This window comes from Onychomys torridus, chromosome 5, assembly GCF_903995425.1.
Source record: "Onychomys torridus chromosome 5, mOncTor1.1, whole genome shotgun sequence".
In the NCBI taxonomy this organism is placed as follows: Eukaryota; Metazoa; Chordata; class Mammalia; order Rodentia; family Cricetidae; genus Onychomys; species Onychomys torridus.
In genome coordinates, this window is record NC_050447.1 from 47,197,791 (window position 1) to 47,219,280 (window position 21,490).

General features: G+C 44.8%; 1 protein-coding gene across 1 annotated transcript in view; it reads left to right on the forward strand.

The window, feature by feature from the left end:
• The window catches only part of Cdh13 (cadherin 13), a 954,417-nt gene that overhangs the window by 851,892 nt on the left and 81,035 nt on the right, over nt 1–21,490 (forward strand). Inside the window, exon 9 of the mRNA XM_036188640.1 lies at nt 19,936–20,118. Within this exon, the coding sequence (XP_036044533.1) occupies nt 19,936–20,118 (183 nt within the window). The remainder of the gene's footprint in view (nt 1–19,935; nt 20,119–21,490) is intronic.

Genomic DNA, 21,490 nt, shown 5'->3' on the forward strand with positions numbered 1-21,490 from the left:
TGGGTGTGGGCTGGAGCCTGCAGCAGAAGCACCAGAAGGAACTAGGAAGATTGGGAGCAGACAATCAAGGCAGGAAAGCTGGACACGTGATGAACGTCTTTAATCCCAGCACTCGGGAGGCAGCAGCAGGCAAGGTCAGCCTAGTCTACATAGTGAGTTCCAGGCTACTCAGGGCTACATAGTGAGACCCTGTCCCAACAAAACAACAAAACCAGAATAAATAAAGGTTAAAACAGGAACAAATCCAAAATGTGTCCTGGAGCCTGCCATGTGTGGTAATGACTCTAGCCAAGGGTCTACTTAGCAGGCAGATCCCACCTGGGTCTAGAAGTTTAATGTCACCTATTCCTGTCCCAAACCCCTTGCCATGGGTATGTTTGATAAACAGGCATCCATGGTATGTTACAAATGGCCAGAGAGCCCCCTCTGCCCTATGAGATTGGCATGATCCAATGTTGAAGCTGAGGATGTGAGTCCATCCCCCTCCCCCCAAACACACGTGGTAGAGGGAAAGAATGAACTCGTGGGAACTGTCCTCTGCCTCTCTCATGTGTTCAGTGGCATATGCACGTGTGAATAAATAAATCAATATAAATTTAAAAGAAGTTCTGTGGCAATCGATTGCCAAGGACAATTCATGGAGAACCAGGCCTGCTCCTCGGAAGGATCCATGAGGGACGGGTGAGTGCAGGTGCCGAAGCAGACATTTCCCTCATGAAGACTCCCTGTGTGGGAGTCATGTGTGTGTGTAGTTCATACAAGGAGCTAGGGAACAAGCCAGCAGGCAGCCATGCAAGAGAATAGGCTTTCTCTGGCTCCAGAATCTCCCTCATGGAATTATGTTAGTCAGACTTTATGCTGTGAGAGACAACATTTAAAAGTAAAGATTTATGTTGCCTCATGATTCCACTGTCTGCGGGTTCCATCACTATGGGCCTGTGAAGAAGCAGAACTTGGTGGCAAGAGGGCATGGATAAAGAGGCTGTTTACCTCCAGCAGCCAAGAAGAAAAGGGAAGTGGGAGGAGACCAGACAGACTCTCCGTGGACACACCCCCAGACACCTACTTCCTTCAACCAAGCCTAGCCTTCTACGGTTCCACCACCTCCAAACAGACTGCTTCGGTTTCAAGGCCATCAGTGCGATAATTAAACCCTTGAGTAGGTCTGAGCCCCCCTGATCTAATTGTCAGAGTACTGTGCTCACAGACAGACTCGGAGGTGACCCTCTCTCATCCGCCCTGGCACCTCTAAGCACAATCAAGCCGACATCAAGCCCAACCATTATACGCGTCTTCTCGAAATCCTGAGAGTCACTTAGATTACCTAGAAAGTTGCACATTTTAGGAAGATGAGACTCCTTGGTCCTTAGAGGTAGTGCCCCCTACTGTGACCTGCCCGTGGCTCCTAGGTGGTCATTGGTCGTCCATGGTGACACTTTATACACATAGTAGAACCTAAGACTTAGTCACCAACTCCTTCACTCTACCTGGCTTTGAAGTCTCATCGTGAGATGGGAAGCCTTCAATCACTGGGTTCCCATTGATGTGGAAGTTCCTCATCTCTGTCTCTTCTGCCACAGACATCAGGAATAAGGAAAATATTGGCACACAGCTCAATTTAGCCAAACTTCCTTATTTAAGAAATTGTCTAGGGCAGGGGATGGGGACATGGCTCAGCAGTTAGAAAGCACCCTGCTCCTTCATGGGACCCAGGTTCTGTTCCCAGAACCCATATTCAGTGGCTCACAACTGCCCTGTAACTCCCAACGCCAGGGCATCCCAAGCCCTCTTCTGGCTGTTTCTCCTCAGCCCCTCTGTAGCTGTGCCCTGTCTCTCCTTGGCTTCTTTGCTGCCCGCCCCGCAGCCCTCTGGCATCTCTCCCTCATACACACTGTCCCTCGCTGCCTGTAGAAACCCTTGTCACAGAGGGGAGACTCAGCTGAAATATTTAGTTATCAAACTTGGGGGTCGCAACTGTCTTTAGTAAGACAGTGAAAAGAGATTAATTAAAACCGGAGAGCAGAAAGGGGGAATTTATTATTCAGTGTGGCCTCAGGGGAAGAGGGAGAAAGAGATGGAGTGGCCCCCTCAAGTCCATCTTCAGGGTCTTGAAGAGAAATCAAAGGTTAATTATTATGTGCCAAGGGGACTTTTTTTGGGGGGTCTAGTCTGTTTGGTGTTCTATAGGGTTCTTGTATCTTCATAGGCATTTCCTTCTTTAAGTTGGGAAAGTTTTCTTCTATGATCTTGTTAAATATATTTTCTGTACCTTTGAGTTGGTATTCTTCTCCTTCCTCTATCCCTATTATTCGAATTTTTGGTGTTTTTAAGGTGTCCCAAATTTCTTGAACATTTTGGGTCATGACTTTGTTGGTTTTAGTGTTTTCTTTGACTGATGAATCTATTTCTTCTACTGTATCTTCAACACCAGAGATCCTCTCTTCCATCTCTTACATTCTGTTGGTTATACTTGCCTTTGAAGTTCCTGTTTGTTTACTCAGATTTTCTATTTCCAACATTCCTTCTGCTAGTGTCTTCTTCATTTTTTCTGTTTCCCTCTTCAGGTCTTGGATTGTCTCCCTTGCTTTTTCATGATTTTCATTCAAGGATTTATTGTTTTCTTCTGCTTTACTTGTTCTTTCCTCTAGTTTTTTATAGCGTTCTTCCCATTTTTTGTTTGTCTGTTCCTCTACTTTATTTTTGATTTCTTCTATATAAGGCTCTAGCCTCTTCATGATGTTACTTATAAGGCTGTTTTCTTCTTCTTCTTCCATTCCGTGATGTTCAGGTCTAGCTGTTGGAGAAGGGCTAGGTTCTGGTGATGCTGTATTGCTCTTTATTTTGTTGTATGTACTTCTGCCTTGACATCTGCCCATCTCCTCTTGTGTTTGTTCTTGGTCTTATCAGTGTACTTGGTCCAGAGAGAGTTGACAGATTTAGGAAGCCTCTCTCTGGTCCAGATGGAAGCTCTGGGCCAGATGGGAGCACTGGTCCAGATGAGAGTGCTGGCCGGATAGGAGCTGGGGGGCTGGACTCTGAGTCTCGGGAAGTCCCTGATGTCTCCTTATTTTATCCAGATGGGAGCTCCTCTTGTCCAGATGTGAGTTCCTCTGGTCTCTGGTCCAGATGGGAGTTCCAGGGCAGGATGGAAGCTGGGGGCTGGTCTCTGAGTCTCAGGAAGTGGCTGGGGTCTCGGGCAAATGGGTGTGGGGGCAGGGTGTGGAGACTGCAGTGTCTGCCTGCAATCTTGGAAGAGGGGAGCCTTCCCGCAGGGCCCACCAGTTGGCAGGCAACTGGGGCCAAGTTGGTCAGGTCCTCCCGAGGTGGCCTGTGTCCAGCGGTGGGACCCAGGCGCAGTTGCCTCTCTGACTATAACCCAGGCACTCACCTCTGGTCCAGATGGGAGTTCCGGGGCAGACGGAAGCTGGGGGCTGGTCTCTCGAGATCAAAGGTTAAACAGAGGGCTAAGGTTATGCACATCTAAGCAGTGCCTGTCAAGGTGTGCCCCCGCCTACCGCTGACCCCATCGCTGTCTGGGCTTCAAGTTCATTCTGTAAGGTCATTAGAACTTGTCATCCTGACAAGTCACTAGAGCTGTGTGAAATCTCCCCCTGAAAGATAAGATTCCCCTCTGGCTGGAGCCCTCTCCCTTCTCCCAGTATGAGATTCCTTGAGAAATTCCCATTTCTTTGGGGTCCATTGTTTAACTCAAGTATCTCTTTGAAATGTCTTCCACTTGTGTCAGGCGGGTTATAATTTCACCTTTTAGTGTTGCAAGCCCCATCTTCTGTGGGCCCTTCCTGCACTCCATGAGTACAAACCAGCCAGGGTTCTCCCTTCTCTCATGTCTAGTGAACCTGGAGAGGGTAGTGAGTCAAGGTTTCACCTGGAATGTTCCTCTCCCGCTCTGCATGGGGATCTTAAAAAACCACTGTTAGCACCTGTATAATCAGACCCATACGGGATTTTTAAGCACTGTGTTTTCTACCATAATTACATCTCAACAGTGACCGCTTAATAAATAAATTGGCATTGTGTGCTCTAGTGTTTCTAGCTCTGTGCATCTTTTCTCTCGATGCAGGGCTGGAGGTAAGAAAAGGGGCCTCTCTGGGGGAGGAGTCGGGGTGAGAGGGAGAAGCCTTCCCTTGTCTTGTTCCTGTCACTATTTCAATTAGAAAGTCTTGAACATACTCACAGAGTTTAAGTCTGAGAGGTGGGAAGGCAGGACAGGAAGCAGAACACTGAGGAAAGGAGAGGACCCTGAAGAAAGGTCTACCTGAGCAGGAGGAACACAGCCTCCTGTAGCAACAGACATGGGAGAACGGGCTTGCTGCTGTCCAGAAATGTCGAGGACCTCTGCCCTCCTGGGCTCTCATTCTCCTGGGGTCAGGCCACCAGAACAGCTGCTGAGGGAAGGCTGATGGTCTGGAGCCGACTTCTCAAGGGGACCCGGGGATCTGGTGCAGAGGTCTGATGTAGGACTGGATCTTGCAGCCCAGCCAGCTCAAAGGTGATGCTGATGATGCAGGTACCAGACAGCTTTGTTAGGAAGGGTCTAAAATTCTGAGAGGGAACGGGGCCCTGGCTAGAATTCTGCCTTGACAAATTAGCTTGGACCTGAGCACAGTCCTAACTGGGCCAAATGCAATATGTCCTGTACTTATTTTCTAAGACCTATGAGGACATCCCATAAGTGGAAAAGCTTTGGGAACCCTCTTCTTGGGGGTGGGATAGGGACACTGGACCCTGGCTGAGAGCCCTTGTGTCAGTTGCCCATGGGCACACTGGGTGCCCAGGCATGAGATGTATTCACTGAAGAGCGGGGGGTGAGCAATTGTCAAGGAGAACAAAGAGTGAACAAACCCACCCTCCTTCTTTCATGAGAGGGATTATCAGTTGCTAATTCAAAAATTATAGAGTAATGAAAACTACATCAATAATCTTCATAATAATTATAGTATTTAGTCTTACCCTTGAATGCATTCAGAGCGATGTCTGATTCAATTACTCTGCAAAATGTTATTATGCTTTTTCCATGCTTTCCTACAAGGTGTGAGCATGGGACCAGTGTGCTCATTCATCCCGTCCTGTGGGAGTGTGGGCACCATTGTTCATAGGCACAGGACCTGTGGGAAACTCCTGCAGGTTCAGTAGATAAGGAATGCTAGCTTGGTAAGGATCTCACACACACGCACAGCACACTTGCACCTCACTCCCATGTGCGTGCACACACAGGTACACACCACTGAGATATCTTGCAGCAACTGGAGATACTTTCAGGAACTCAGTTGTGAGAGCCAAGTGTTATGGGCTGGTGGGTGGGCACTCAAATGCTGCTGCTGGAAGACCCAAGAGATGGCACAGCAGGTAGGGGCACCTGCTCCTCAGTCGTGAGGTGCAGGATTCCATTCCCACAATCTACCACAGGAGGCTCACAAATATCTGTAATTCCAGCTCCAAGGGATCCAATGCCCTCTGCTGGTCTCTGTGGGTATCTGCACATGCATGACACTCATACAGACACATACACACAGATACACAAATAAAATTAATCTCTCCCTGCCTTCCTTTAAAAAACAAAAGAAGATATGCAATTGGGAAGGGATGTGCTGGGGAAGGGGGCAGCAAGGGGAATTGGAGGAGGATCTGGGGGGAGGGGACATATTTCTTTGTATACATTTATGTAATTCTCAAGAGAAAAGAAAAAAAGTCATTTTAAATGGCTCCAGAGCTTTACAGTCTCACACACACACACACCCCGGGCCCCAACAGCTCATGAACAATTCCCAGCCCTGAACACCAGGATGGTGAGGCTGAGAATCTCTGGTTGGTTAAGAGAGCAATTACGATATTAAAAATTACTGATTGGGACACTTACAGCTGCCAAAGGCATCAGGTCTCAGTAACTCAGGGACCAAGAGAGCAGTTCTACTGATGGGAATACAGATTTGTGAGAGATGAGCTGCTGCCCCTGTGACAACCATTTTCTCTATGCTGTACATGACATTGTACATTAGACAGGGTATTGTGTGCGGGGCATTCATCTAGGCATCTTATAAACAGTCCTTTTGATCATCACTGTAACCTGATGAGGGCAGCTTCTCTTAAGTATTCCCATTTTGCTGATGAAAAACTGAGATTCAGCCATGCAGGTAGCTCAATGAGTAAAGGGCTTGCTGTGCTAGCATGCGAACCTGAGTTTGGATCCCTAGAACCCACACGAAAAAGCCAGGCATGGTGGCACTGGGGGACAGAAACAGGGTAATACCTGGAGCTCACTTTCCAGACAGTACACAAAACAGTAAGCTCTGGGTTCAGTGAGAGACCCTGTCTCAAAAATAAAGTGCAGAGTGATTGAAGAAGATACCTCTACATGCACACACATGTATATATCACACACAAAATAATAATAATATTGAATCACAGAAGACATTAAGTGAATGGCCCAGCCAAGGAGACAGAGCATCTCATGGCATTAAACACAGTTGGTTTCCTCGCTGGTCTCTTTCAATGTGATGGGTACCCTTGGGGCCCTCTTTCCCCATAGACCTGCACTCTGTAAAGCCACCCTGTGATCAGACCACAGAAAGGAGAAAGAATGGTTCAGCCAGTCCTCCTTAAGTCTTGGCACCCAGTTCCCAAGGGAACAGTGCTCAGCCATCCCTTTTCCCCATGGGACTCAGTGTACTCAGGAAGTATGTGAGCCATTCAGGAAGAAGCATGTGGCTATGCTGGTGGGAACTGGGCCCATGGGAGTGATTGGAAACAGGAATCAATGGTGCAGACATAGACAATGGATTTCAAGCTGAGGCATCTGGGGTTTAAATACAAATTAGAAGCTGCAAGTCCATCCCTAGCATGAATCTGTACAAATCCTCATAATGAGAGCAGAGGTTTCTCTTGTCCTTATTTGCATGGGACTTTGGTATCAGGAACCCAACCAAGTGTGTTGTTCTCCCAGACTTCAGAGATTAAAGATGTTCTCTCCCTGGATGCTATGGCTGTCAGTGTATGCAAGAAAGGGCCTGGCACCTCAGGCTTTGAGGACTCTTTCGGATCTTGAGGTAACTCAGTCAGCACCCCATGAAAACTAAGAATCAGAGGGTTCCTCTATGGGTCCCACCCTCCATGCTCTTGAGAAAAGGGGGGCTTCAGTCATCAGCCTCCCTTGTATGAAGCTGAGTCAGCAGCTCAGGGAACTAGCCAATAGCATGCATCTCCACATATGTGAAAGGTGAAACCGGAGGTCATGTGTGCACCCACAGTGACCCAGATCCACATCCCTTCTAACACAGTCACCGTGCACCCAACCAATCTACTTCTAGGTCTGTATCTCAAGGAATGAGCACATATGGCTTGTATGTGGGTGCTCATGGCAGCATTGTCCACAGCAGCCAGAGGGTGGGAACAACCCAGTAACCAGCAGCTGTCACTGGATGAAATTAGCACATTACATCTAATAGAGCACCCTTTGGTCACTCAAAGGAATGAAACATCAGCCTGTGTGGCAACACAGGGAAGCTCTGAAGTAACAAAAAACCAGGCACACAAGACCACACAGTGTAGCCCACAGTGAGCAAACCTGAGACAGAAGGCTGGTGGATTTCTGCCAGGGGAAGTAGGGACAGGTAGGGATGTGGGGGACACTGATAATGAGTGCAGCATTTATTTTGGAGGAAATGAGAATGTCCTAAAGTTGATTGTAGGAAAGTTGTATGTATCTGGTTGTTGGCTTATTTTTTTTTAAGACCAGGTCTCACTATGTAGCCCTAGCTGTCCTGGAACTTTCTATGTAGACCAAGTTGACCTTGAACTCACTGAGATCCACCTGCCTCTGTCTCCTGAGTGCTGGGATGATAGACATTTACCACCACATGTAAAAGTCTAAACATCACCCAAATCCATCCCATTATATGATTTAAATGATGGGTTCCATGATATATTAATATCTCAATAAAGCTGTTGTCTAAAGTTCTATGTCTAAAGATGATAGATGAAGTCCCCCTGTGGCCCACCTAACTGTGAGCTCTGGATAAATTTGAGTCTTCTAAAGATTTGAAGCCACCTTTAGTTAATTTGGCTTGAAACCCATCTGTTTCCCTATAGCCCAGGAGTCAAATCAGATTAGACAATGTCTCTTGGTCGGGGTTGGGGGGTCCTCTTAAGGTATGAGAAAACATAGCCCCATCTACACAGACCCTGTACACAGACTCTAAGTCAGGAATTCAGATTCATTGAGCTCTGTCTACACAGGCTCTATGCACAGCCCCCAGAGTCAGGAATTCAGCTCTGTTTTATTTACTGAAGTGTCTGCCATGTACCTGGTGTGTGGATGCAGATGGTGAAGGAGTTGGAAGAGATCATCAGATGTGGCTCTTGCTCTGCTTTATTTTTCTTTTAAGGACCTTGGAGAGGTTGTTCTTTTATTATTTATGTATTTGTGTACTATCTTACTGGGGAAAATACTTAGAATTTACTGTTGTGCATCCAGCATGCATGGCAGAGATCAGCACAGCACCACTGGCCATGTGGACACATTCACACATACCACAAAGAGGCACCCACATGTGCACACATGCACACACACCCCACAAACAGGCAACTGCATGTACACACACACAACACACACACACACACACACACACACACACACACACACACACACCACAAACAGGTAGCACATGCACACACAAATGCACACACTCCACAATAGTGCATGCACATAGCAATGCTATCTTTCTAATCCCTACATCATAGATAAAGCAAAGTGGACCACAGGAAGTTGAGAATTTGTCCAAGGGTGGAGAATCCACTCCTGTCCATACAAAACAAACTCCAAAGTGGTTGGGGCAGACGATACTATTTTTCTGAAAGAGGACCAGTGAGATGGCTCAGAGGGTAAGGGTGCCTGCTGCTAACAAGCCTGACAACCTGAGTTCAATACCCAGGTCCCACAAGATGGAAGGAGAGAACCAGCTCCCACAAGTTGTCTTCTGACTTCCACTCATGTACCACAGTATGTGCACCCACAGAGAGAGAGGCATATGCAAATGAGCACACATATGTACACACACACACACACACACACACACACACACGGGGAGGACTGTGCACACACACACACACACACACACGTAATATAGTTGCCTAAATGCCCATTCTTCATCTACATTCAAGGTGGTAGCCAAATGCAGATCTCTATAAATTTCTTCTCAAAATCAAGTCATTTTCAATTATCTTGTTAAAATGATAAATTTGTTTGGACATATCCTTTCACTTTTTTACTATTTCTTAAGATTTATTTCTTTTTATGCATTTGGGTGTTTTGTTTGCATGTATGTGAATCACATGCATGCAGTACTCACAGAGGCCAGAAGAGGGCACCGGATCACCCAGAACTGGAATTACAGATGATTGTGAGCCATCATGTGGGTGCTGAGAACCAAATACAAGTCGATAGCAGAAGTTTCTCCAGTCCCACCTGCCCCTGAGGTAGCACAGCCACTTGTGAAATAATCACTCAGAGGCTTATATTAATGACCTATGACGGGCTTCTCTTGTTTTGGCAAAATTTAGTGGTCATTTTCCTATGGGTCCTGCATGTCCAGTTTATACAACATATCAAGCAGTCCAGGCATGAGCAGTTTCTTGCCCAAATGGCCAGTTTTGCCAAGAAGATAAACTCTATATAGAATGTCTTCAATGCCCATCTTTCTCTCTTAAGTAAATCAGTGCTGCCGGGAGCAGATGTATCTCATTGTCCAGAAAAGTCTAAGGCTTTAAAACATTTTAATTGCCATATTCTGTAGGTCTTTGAAGTGTTTGAAGACTACCTAGTTGAAATATATCTTTGTATATCTAAAAATATGTAACTAACATGACCATGAATTTGACTATCATAGAAAACTAATTATTAATCTGTATTTCTTAATTATATATTACAATTGAAATGAGTTGCATAAACATAATACCTTAAGTAAGAGTAGATATACAGAGATAGATATATACAGTATAATAAAATTAACTTTACATTTGTATCAATAAACCAAAATCCATAACAATATAAAACATTTCAAACAAGTTGTTGCTCTTTAAATTTAAATTTAGATTCAATAATCTACCCTTTTATTCTATTGCGGCTATATCCCCCTTTTCTTCTTTAGAAAGAGATTGCATTTATAATCAACCTCCTTTAAATAAAAATAAACATTTATAAATAACATTTTGGGAATTTGGGCATAGCTTCTCATACTACTTCCATATGGTAGGGGGCACTGGCAATCTTATGGGGATCCTGAGAAAATTCGAGATAATGGTCAAGTCCTGAGAAGACCGGCTATAACCTTTGTTGATAGGTACCAACTGTTAAGGTTCAGGAGGTCTGGCTTGATCAAATCTGATCCATCTTAACCTGGAACAAATCTATAGCCTTGCTTCCTGTGGAAACAAAAACAGAGCCTCCTTTCTAAAGCAACATAACCTTAGATCCAAGTTTAGAAGTGAAGATACCTTTAATATATATATATTGGTTTATCTTAGCAACCTTTACAATTAAATGTCTTTCTGTAGTTAAAAACTCCAAAGACAACACAATCCAGATTCTCTGTGTAATATCCATCTTTATGTGGCTTATTTTATATATATAATGTTTTATTTTTTAAGACTTTATTTTATTTTTATGACTATCTATATCCTTTCTCTTCTCTCTCTCAAGCCTACGTACATTTTACAGAACAGAGACAGAAAAGGGGGAGTGCTGTGGGGTGTCTTTCTGTATGCTGCGAATATATGCTGTTCCCATTGGTTAGTAAATAAAGTTGCACTGGCCTAGGGCAGAGCAGGATGGAGCCAGGCAGAAAAATCCAAGAGACATAATGAGAGGAGAAGGGAGAGTGGGAGGAGATGCCAAACTGCCATCTAAGGAGCAACATGTAATGGGATGCATGTAAAGCCATGAAACATGTGGTGATACATAGATAAAGAGAAATGTGTTAATTTAAAATGAAAGAGCTAGCTAGCAAGAAGCTTCAGTTGGTAATTAATATAAGCCTCTGAGTAATTATTTTATAAGCAGCTACAGGGCCAGGTCCAAAGAAACTTCTGTTGCACAGGTCCCCTGCAAGAACAGTGTTCTTAACCACTGAACCATCTCTCCATCCCCACGTTAATTTTTTAAATACTTTTGAGAATTCCATACATGTGTGTTGTGTGCATGTTCATTTCCACCCTCCCCCCACACTCCAGCTCCCCCTGCATAACTCAACTGAAAGAGATGATGATGTCCATGGAAATAGGATGCCCAAGTCTAGCCTTCAGGTGGAGGAGGGACAGGAAGAACGTGGCATACCTGCTCTGTGGATTATTTTTATTTTTATTTTTCTCCCACCATTGAACATATTGTTTGCTGAATGGTTTCCCTGAGGCACTGATTTTCAAATTTCCTTTCAGTAGCAAATTTTTTTCCTAGCAAGATCTTCGGCCGAAACTGTAACAAACAAAGCAGAATTCATGGTTCCTGGGGCAGTTTACATGCTTGTTGTTTAGAGGGAAATGCTAGGTGTGCAGGTGGGATTTCTGGTCTACCTCTCCCGCATCCTTGGCTCTTCAGGACAGAACCTGGAATCACCCAGCTGCCTTGGTTTCCTGTTGATCTTCCATTGCTATGTTCATTTTGTTTTCTAAGAGGAAAAAAAATGTTATCTGAGATTTTTCTTCCAGAAAAAAAAAACTAGTTTTTTTCAGTCCTGACAGTATGTTAATAGGGAGGGTGGCAGAGGCTGAATCCCATAGACTATGGTTTCCTTAACTTCTTCCACTCACAACCCCTTTGTGTCCAAAAAATGCTTACATATTTCTAAATATACTTGTATATAAAATACATTACAGGGGCAGCAGGATGGCTCAGTGGGTAAAGGTGCCTGCTACCCAACCTGATGACCTGAGTTCCACCCTCTGGTCTCACATGGTAGAAGGAGAGAATGAACTACAGAAGGCTCCAACATCCACACACCCTCTGTGGCACAAGAAGGCACACTTGAAAGCATGTGTGGGCACACGCCCCACACCCACACACACATATACCTGAGCACACACGAGTACACACACATTTTCAATCTTGCGCAGAAGCACTGGTACAGAAGAAAAACAGTATGATTACCAGCAGACGTTAGTGTCCAGTGGACCAGGAAAGGACTTTGATTGTATTTCCTAAAGAAAATTTCATCTTTTAGGGATGTGCATGCAGTGGGGAGGGGCAGTCATGTAGGTGATCTACTAAGCATGAGTTAGAGTAGTCACTGACACCCAAAGGCAGGCACTTGGAGCTCCAAATTCAGTCTGGTTTTTAGATAGTAAAAATGGCCCTCAATAAGATCCAAAGGATAAAAAAAGAAACATCTGTGGGACTCAAGTCACCATCAGGTGTACCTTACCCAGTGATACCTGCAAACACCTGCCAAGCTGTGCCCACTGTGGCCACATTGTTGGGAGCAGAGGAGCCCACAGGAGGAGGAGGCTGGTGTGAAGGGGAGACCACATAAACAGCCATAGAAACAGCATACAGGAATGGGAGCAGGGCTTGGAGACTAGCCAGGAACAGAACGTTTCCTAAGCTGTCTTGGAGTGCCACAAAAGTTCATCTCAGTTTTCCTCTCAGTGTTTACATTCATTGGCTTCCCTGTGCATAATGTATTCTCTGATAATAAGTCAGCATCCAAATGGGGGGAAATGGCCATACCATGTTCAGCTGCTCAGACTTGTATTTCGCTAAGTTTCAATTTGTGTACGTGTGTGTGTGTGTGTGTGTGTGTGTGTGTGTGTACACATGTGGGTACTTGATCTGTTTTTGAGATAGTCTTTCACTGAAGCCCAAGGATCCTCTTGTTTTCTATACACACACCAGTGCTGGGGTTACAGACATACAGACACAGGCCACCTAGCTTTTTACAAGCATGCTGACGATCTGACTCAGATTTTCACACTTGTAGCTCAGTCGTTTTGCTGACTGAGCTGTCTCCCCAGCCCTTCCACAATATTTTGAGATGCATTGTCAATCATTTCTGAGGGAAGGTTTCTACAGGTGTGTTCTAAATAAAATGGCCTTTATTTCGAAATCTGTACTATATACTTTTAAATTTTATATTAATGTTTATATGTAATATATACTTTGTACATATAACTATCTTTTCTATTTTCATGTAATATGATGGCTATTTATGTTAAGTTGCATAGAATAGTTTTGCTTTTTGTCTTCTGCCTATAATGTGAGTTGGGGTCAAGATTCATTATTTTCTACATGTAACTCATAAATGACCCAGTGTTTACTGAAATGATCATTAGCTGTAACCTATAACACATCTAAAATAAAATCATCCACAGTTACGAAAGCAGAGGAAAGAGTTTCAGAACTTATAGACAGCAAATAGCTGGATGTGTAAAATACGGGAACCAGAGCAATCAATGCCTAGGGACACTGTCCCTTTCATTTACTGCAGCATTTCTGGCAAATTCCTCAGCATGCAACAGACATTCTGTGGATACTTGTTAAGATGAGTCCTCGCATCTCACCATCCTGAGTTGGTTGCTAATTATAGACAGAAGGAATCCAGGTAGCTGACACTGTGGGTCAGCACCATTAGCCTGGCAATGAAGGGTCTGTTGTTAGAATAGAGCAGGGGTTAGCAAGTCTGCAAGTGTTGGGTAAACATCACTGACAAGAACAAAGCTTCATTCATGTGTGCACAGAGAAGGAAAATGCACATGCACGTGACCTCATTATAAAGCAGACTGTGGGAAGAATGAAGTGTCATGAGGCTTGAACCACCTGATGCAATTTATTGTGAAGAATTTCGTATGTTACATATGTTACATAGCAAAGTCTGTCCTTGTTCTTGATGCTAACAAATTCTAATCTCCTGTTCTAGCGTCTCTTCCCACGACAGATTCGATGACAAAAGCCACTTGGGGGAGGGAGGGCATTTATTTGACCTATTACTCCAGGTCACAGTCCACTGTTGTGGGGAAGTCGAGGCAGGAACTTAAAGCACCATGTCCACAGCCAAGCACAGAGAGTGGTGAATGTACCCATGCTATCTGTTTGTCTGTCTGTGCTCAGCCAGCTTCCTTCATTCTTATAACGTCCATCGCTCACCTGATGAGATGATGCCACCCACATTCACCATGGGTTTTCCCACATCAACTAGTAATCAAGACAATACCCTTTAGACATGGCCACAGACCAATCTAACCTAGATAATTCCTCAACTGAAACTCTCCTCCAGGCAACTTCAGGTCATGACGAGTTGGCATTTCAAGCTAACCATCACACCCATTACTATATATGCTGTATGTTGTGCCAAGCTCATTCTGTGCATGTTGTCTTATTTATATCCATCATAGCCTCTACCTGGTCAACTCTGAGCTAGAGATTAGGTTCCTCCTGGAAGCTAAATCCTTTAGGTAAACACAAACTCACGAACATGTTTGCTGGATAGATTCCTCACAGGCTTTACCTTGCCTCTTTATCCTCAGAAATAAATAAGGATTAGAACGCTTTCTGATACTTTATCTTTTAATTTTGTAAAGCCAAGGCCCAAATGAGTGAATGTCAGCTTTCCAAGTTCAATGTCAGTTCTCTGTACAGCTGCAAGGTTGGCAGCTCCAACAGGCAAGACCCTGGACATCCTCTGCTCTTCCTTCCTGCTAGCCTGCAGCTTTCCAGGTGGGAGCCAACCTGAGTTCCCAGAGCATGTTAAACTCTCCAGACTAACATGTAGCCCAGCTGTTCTATGGAGGAAGGCCATCATTCTGTACTTACTAAATTAAAGTCCCTGGGAAGGACCCTGGGGAGAAGTAAGGAACTCTAGGTTCAGTGAGAGACCCTGTCTCAAAAACAAAAACAAAAACAAAAAACAAAAACACCACAGTGGAGAGACAGTCACTGAGTGACACTTGTCTTAGTCAGGGTTTCTACTGCTGTGAAGAGACACCATGACCACAGCAACTCTTATAAAGGAAAACTTTTAACTGGTGCTGGCTCACAGTTCAGAGGTTTAGTCCATTATCATCATGGTGGGAAGCATGGAATCATGCAGGCAGATACTGAGCTGGAGAGTAGCTGGTAGTTCTACATTTGGATTGGCAGGAAGAGAGAGAGAGACACTGGACCTGGCTTGAGCATCAGAAACCTCGAAGCCTTTCCCCAGTGACATACTTCCTCTAACAAGGCCACACGTACTCCAACAAGGCCACATCTCCTAAGAGTGCTACTCCTTATGGGCTTATGGGGCCATTTTCATTTAAACTACCACAACACCCGACATAGGCCTCCACACACATGTACACATGTACCCACACACAAAACTTAATTAATTAAAATTAAGATAACCCAAACCCGTCATCTTTTTGATGAAGACCTCTGTGGCCAATCAACCCCATCCTGGTGGTCATTACAAAACTCACCCACTTTCTAAAAAAACAAATGACATAGTTCATTTCAGAAGTGAATGAACTCATAGGCTTCAACACACCATCCTGAGCTATCAGCCCACACTGGTTACGCAAAACTGTGTTTTACATCTGGTATTTGGTTTGTCACACTGTTTAACAGAAAAATAACTTTATCTATTTTTTCCCAATTAAAAGAAGTAATGTTACAATCCATAACTCCTCCAGCTCTGCTTTGGTAAATTAATGTTTATCTATTGTTTTTAAATCACAAAGTGAACATGGCTATAGAAATGTAAAATGGTACTATTTCATTTTAATCTATTTAATTTTCCATTCTTGAATTACATAATGGGGTTAAAACATTGAATAGAATTAATAGAATGAGTATTTAATTAAGCAGTAATGAGTTTCTAAATGGATGCTTGAAGAAACTGGCTTCACAGTTATGCAAGAATCAGATAATAGTCTTAACAAAGAGTATAATAACTGTGTTGAAATGGTTTTTTTATATTTAAAGATTTTTATTTTTTCTGAATTCTCTCAGGAGTGTTTGAACATAACCCAGTTTCTCGATTTGCTTCCAGGCAAATCTAAGTGCCTTTTCCTAGCTCCCAACACCCCACATCATCGAACTACCCACAGTGGCAAGTCCATTGTGAAGTGATTCTCACTGGAGCTCCTGTGTTCCACCCACACCTCCTTCCTTCCGAAATGCTCTGGCCTCTGCAGCTTCTCTGGTGGCCTGGCCTTTGAGGCTGCTCTTCCAGATGCCAGGAATGAATGCTTGCACTCCCTGTACCTCATTAAGGGCTCCTCTTCCTTCACTTTCAGGGGATTCTTCCCTGATGAGCTTCCTCAAACTGAGTCGGGTACCTGCCCCCACCATCAGGTGCTGCAGACTCTCCTAGAACTATGTGGCTTCTCTTTGAACAGTTAGCATCTTTTTATAGTTATACATTTCTCTTCTATCTGTTCCCCTTTCTAGTCTATAAATCCACAATAAAATATACTCTACCTGCTTTACTTCCTAGACTCTAGGTGGTTGGATGGATAATGGTGGAGAGTGAATGGCTGAATGAAGGATGAATGAAAGTCAGACAAATGGTTATGGGGGTTGATGGGTAGTTGGAGAAGTGGACAGTTGAATTACTGAGTACATAGGTGGTGAATGGATGGAGGTTAAGTGGTTGGACAAAGGATGGATGGAAGATGGAAGATGGATGGATGGATGGATGGATGGATGGATGGATGGATGGATGGGCAGATGATGGTTAAATACGGCTATCTCTAAGAACACATGAGGTTCATCCATAGTACACACTCATGAGAGTTTCTAGGATACCTTTACATTCCCATTCTGTGTGGACTCTTTGCCCACACATAAACATGGTGTCCTATGGCAGCCCCTTCAGTAGGTGCAACAGGCATAAAGATCTCAAGTTATGAGAACAGTTGCACAGTCTTGACTCACATACCTGTGACCTATATATTGACCTTATCAATTAATGACATCATGGGTCTGTCCATCAGATCTTCAGACCCAACCATGTGCTAAGCACTGTGTTACGTTCTAAGCATCAGGCCTCATTCTTCCACTAATTACCACCAGACTTTAGTGTTAGGCCCTGAAATAGGGAGGGAGCCTCCAGAATCAAGGAAATTTTTCATTAATTTCCTCATACCATAAAATGTAATTTTTAAAGCCCATAAAAATTGTGGAGCATCCAATGAAGAGCAAAGTTTAAGACATTTTTTTTTTAAATGACTGGGGTTTGTTTGTCAGGGTTCTTCTCTAAAGGTTCAAGAACCACTAGGATGACTACATGCCATCCTAATATTACAAAACATACTAAGAGGGTCATTAGATTGGATGTGGTCCTGGTAGTCCAACAATGCCTGTCCCACTTCAGAAAGGCTATCCTGCATTCTCTCTGCCCTCACTGCTGCTCCCACTTCCTGTATTTAAGACCATTCCTTTATTTGCCAAGTGGCTTCTGAGTCCCTTCCATGCCCTGAGCACCATGTGAGGAGCTGGAGCCAAAGTTTCCAGTCACCTGAAGTCACAGTCTGTACAGTATTGTTATCTTGACCATGTGACAATCAACTGCTTTGCCTTGACATCATCCTCTTGCTTATGTGTTAGACATAACACCATCTCCATCTAACTTGGGACACAGAGGACATCCCAGGCCACAATTATCTACCCAGTTTCCTAAAAAAGCAGGTATCACAAGAACAAGGACTCTTACAGTGAGGAGGGACAAGGCTCCAGTGTCCTGGCTCTGGGTGTGCCAGGGATTAACCTGAGTGGTAGATCCTGGATGGGCTCAGCAGCAGACTGATGGGAAGCAGAGCTTACTGAAACCAAGAGGCGAGAGTCTGGCCCTTGGTTCACTGTAGGACTTGGGACAGGATCCTTTCTTTTCTTTCTTCTCTACCTCCATCTTCATCTGCAGTCTGGAGGAATTAGGGAGTTGTGTGTCACCAAGGCCCGTCCTGAACACGTGGCAGACAGAAATCATCCATCACAGCACTCTAACCCACTGAGCCCAGATCCTCTGTAGGCCCCTCTCTACCAAGTCAGGCTGCCTCCTCCACCCTCAGGGGCCGACAGCTACATTGACACTTGACTTGTCATGTCTCTCACCCCAGTCTGTGCATTAGAATTATCTGGGCTTCATCTTGAATCTCTGGCCTTGTCCTAACCAACTGAAGTGGCATAGGACCCAGGAATTATTAAACCTCGTAGGAATCTTTAATACGCAGGTAGGACTCAGCGCCATGAACCTAGTTTGGTGTGGTTTCTTTGATTGCTGATTTGCTTTACTTTTCGTATTGTTTGCTTATCTGCTTTTCAGAACAGAGAGACAAAGGACAGGGCTGCTAAACTTTCCTTAAACAGGAATCATAAGAATGGGGTCAAAGTAGCTACTGCTGGAGCCATCTCTACATGACGGCATCCCCCACAGTCCCCTTCCCACAACTGAGTTCCATCCTGGTGTGCTGAGATGCCATAGACAAATTAGTTTTCATCCCTGCCCCATCCCGGAAACCAAACCTCAATATGGAAGCTCATGATTAATGATTTAAAAGTCAATGAATCAGTGGCTGTTTGCAAAACCTCATTTCTCAAATTACTCCTCTTTGAACACAAGGCCTTTTTGACACCATCTTACCGTGTCTGGATTCTCACTGCTACTAATTGAAATTCCTAGATATTTCCTCATCTTGTCAGTTCCTTGGTCCTGCTTGTTTATGAAATATTTGCAAACAGATTACTGTTCACCTGAGTGTGTCAGAGGTAGACGCCAGAACAATGCTTCACACTTCCCACTCAAAGGAAATGTGCTCATGATAGTTCATGAGATTCTCTGTCAGTGGGAAAGCTCATTTTTCATGGATTGATTGATTCCCACCACACCTACATGCAACAAGTATTTGAGATGTGCTACAATTAAAACCACGGCTCCCAGCTGCAGACATCTGTGCTTCTTAGCAAATAGTCTTTTAGTCTTGTGGGCTATGATGGAGGAGCTCAGCAGGGTGGGATTGATTCTCCTAGTTAGTGAGTAGTAGAGTGGGGTATGGCAGAGCAACATGGGAGGCAAACCTCATGTGTCCAGTCCCAGCCCCTCCACTTACATCCCACCCTCTGCCTCTCTGGTCATCTTGAGTTCGAGGTGGGCACAGCTGAAAGAACCACTCCCTCAAAGGCTGGACTGATTGCTCACTCAGCAAGGTACTGTGGCCAAGCATGAGGTCCTGAATTAGATCCTTCTAGCCCTCATTTAAAAGCCAGGCTTGCACTTACAATCCTAGCAATGGGGAAACTGAGGCAGGAGGATCCTTCAGGCTCCCTGATCAGCCAGTCTAGCCTAATTGGTGAGTGCCAAACCAATGAGAGAAGGCACTGAGGATGGCACCTGAAGTTGTTCTCACATGTACCCACACAAAATGCACCCACAGGTGCACACGCATGTGTGTGTGCACACACACACAATAGTAATTCATCCAAAAAACACATACAATGACTCACACTCTACCAGAGTTCACTTCTTATCCAACAATAACTCAGAAAAAGTGTTCCTGGCTCCCAGATGTCCCTCCGTGGGAGACTAGACATCCAAACTTCTTTATCCTTTGACTCCACCCTCCCCCAGGGTCTCCTAGCTGTGTGCATCCAAGTAGGCAGAGGGAGAAAGAGCAGGAGAGGAGGTACAGGTGCTCTCAAGCCTCTTCCCTAACCTGGCAGCATCCTTTCCCCAGGCTCTTCAAGAGCTAACTTTGTCCCATGGCCTCACCCCAGTCCAGGGAAAGTTGATTTGTAGAATGCAGCATCTTCCTGGCCGTAATCCCTACATTGTATATTATTAGATGAGATGATATGTGTAGTATACTTCATGTAGTTCACACATGAAGAGCTCTGTTATTGGTGTCTGCTAGATACGTTTCAAAACACTGATGGTCGCCACCTGCTTTGTTTTGCAGTTCCAAGCCACGGTGGAGGAAGGAGCTGTGGGGGTCATCGTCAATTTGACAGTAGAAGACAAAGATGACCCCACAACAGGAGCCTGGAGGGCCGCGTACACCATTATCAATGGAAATCCCGGGCAGAGCTTCGAGATCCACACCAACCCGCAGACCAACGAGGGCATGCTCTCCGTGGTCAAGGTAAGGGTGCCCCCAGTGGCGCCTCTGTTCTCCCATGAGTGCCTAGGGCCCTGTGAAAGGTGTGGAGAGTCACAGAGTTGAGAAAGTCACAGGTAAATTAATTCTACTCTCCCCAGAAAGCCCAGAGAGAAACACTGTAGGCTTAGAGACTTCAGTGTCTCACACTTTCTTCCCTGGTAAATGCCTCATTTGCATCTGAGGTAGGCCAGGACAATAACAAAGGGCAGAGCAGGAACCTTGATCTCAAGTCCCTGTGTGTGCTTGACCAAGTACCTGCCCACATTTTCTGTGCCTCAGTTTACTCATCCATACAAAGCCATTGTTCATGCTGTGTATAGTTCAGGATGGTTGTCACAGTCCATTCTGCTTGCTGAGACAGGGGTCATGTATCTGGGTAGCTGTCTTAGTTTCTTTCTTTGGCTGTTACAAAAAATACTCTGACCAAAGCCACTTAAGGAAAAGAGGGTTTAACTTTGACTTAGAGTTGAAGGTCATACTCCATCACTGGTGGGGGCATCACAGCAGCAAAGGCTCGGGACAGCTAACCATCCTGCATCTGCAGTAAAGAAGCAGAGAGCAAGGAATAAATGCACACATGGTGTTCAGCCCCACCTCTCTACTTTGTACAGTCTGGATCCCCTGCCTAGGGAATGGTCCCACCCACAACTAAGAAGTCTTCTCATCTCAAATAACATAATCAAGATGATCCCCCACAGGTGTGCCTGGAGTCCCATCTCTTGAGTGATTCTAGATTCTACCAAGTTGACAGTTCACACTGACCGACCATCACAGCCACTGAATAGCAATGCACATTTGTTACTTAAAGTTCTACAAGCTGAAGTCGGTGATCATAGGGCCCAGAAATTCAAGGTCCATTGAGAATCTGCATCTGTGTAAATGACCCCTCCTTAGTCTGTTCCCATGCAGTAGAAAGGGAGAACCAGCTCTCCCATTCACATGGCTCTATGTCATGACCAAGTTACCTCCTGATGATCCCCTTGCCAATGCCCTCACATGGGAGCTTGTGACTTCAGTATATGAAATGGGAGAACATGTCCAACCTATAGTACCATGAGATCTTTGTGAGTAAATATGTACAATGTTTGTGACAGTAACAGCTACACTTCCAATCAGCTAGTGAGCATAAATTTGGTGGCCAAACATGAGTGTGAATTGATTGTTAGAAGTCCAACAAGGGCTAGTTTTCTCACTGAGAAAAACTGAAGGTCTGATCAGTACTGGCAAATTCTGGGGGCTTGGAGGGAGATTCCATCTCCCATTGCTCCCAGCTTCTAGAGGCCACCTGTGGCCCTAGCCTCATGGCCTCTTCCAGTATCTTCAAAGCATCTACAACCTCTCTGTCGCTGCTCCT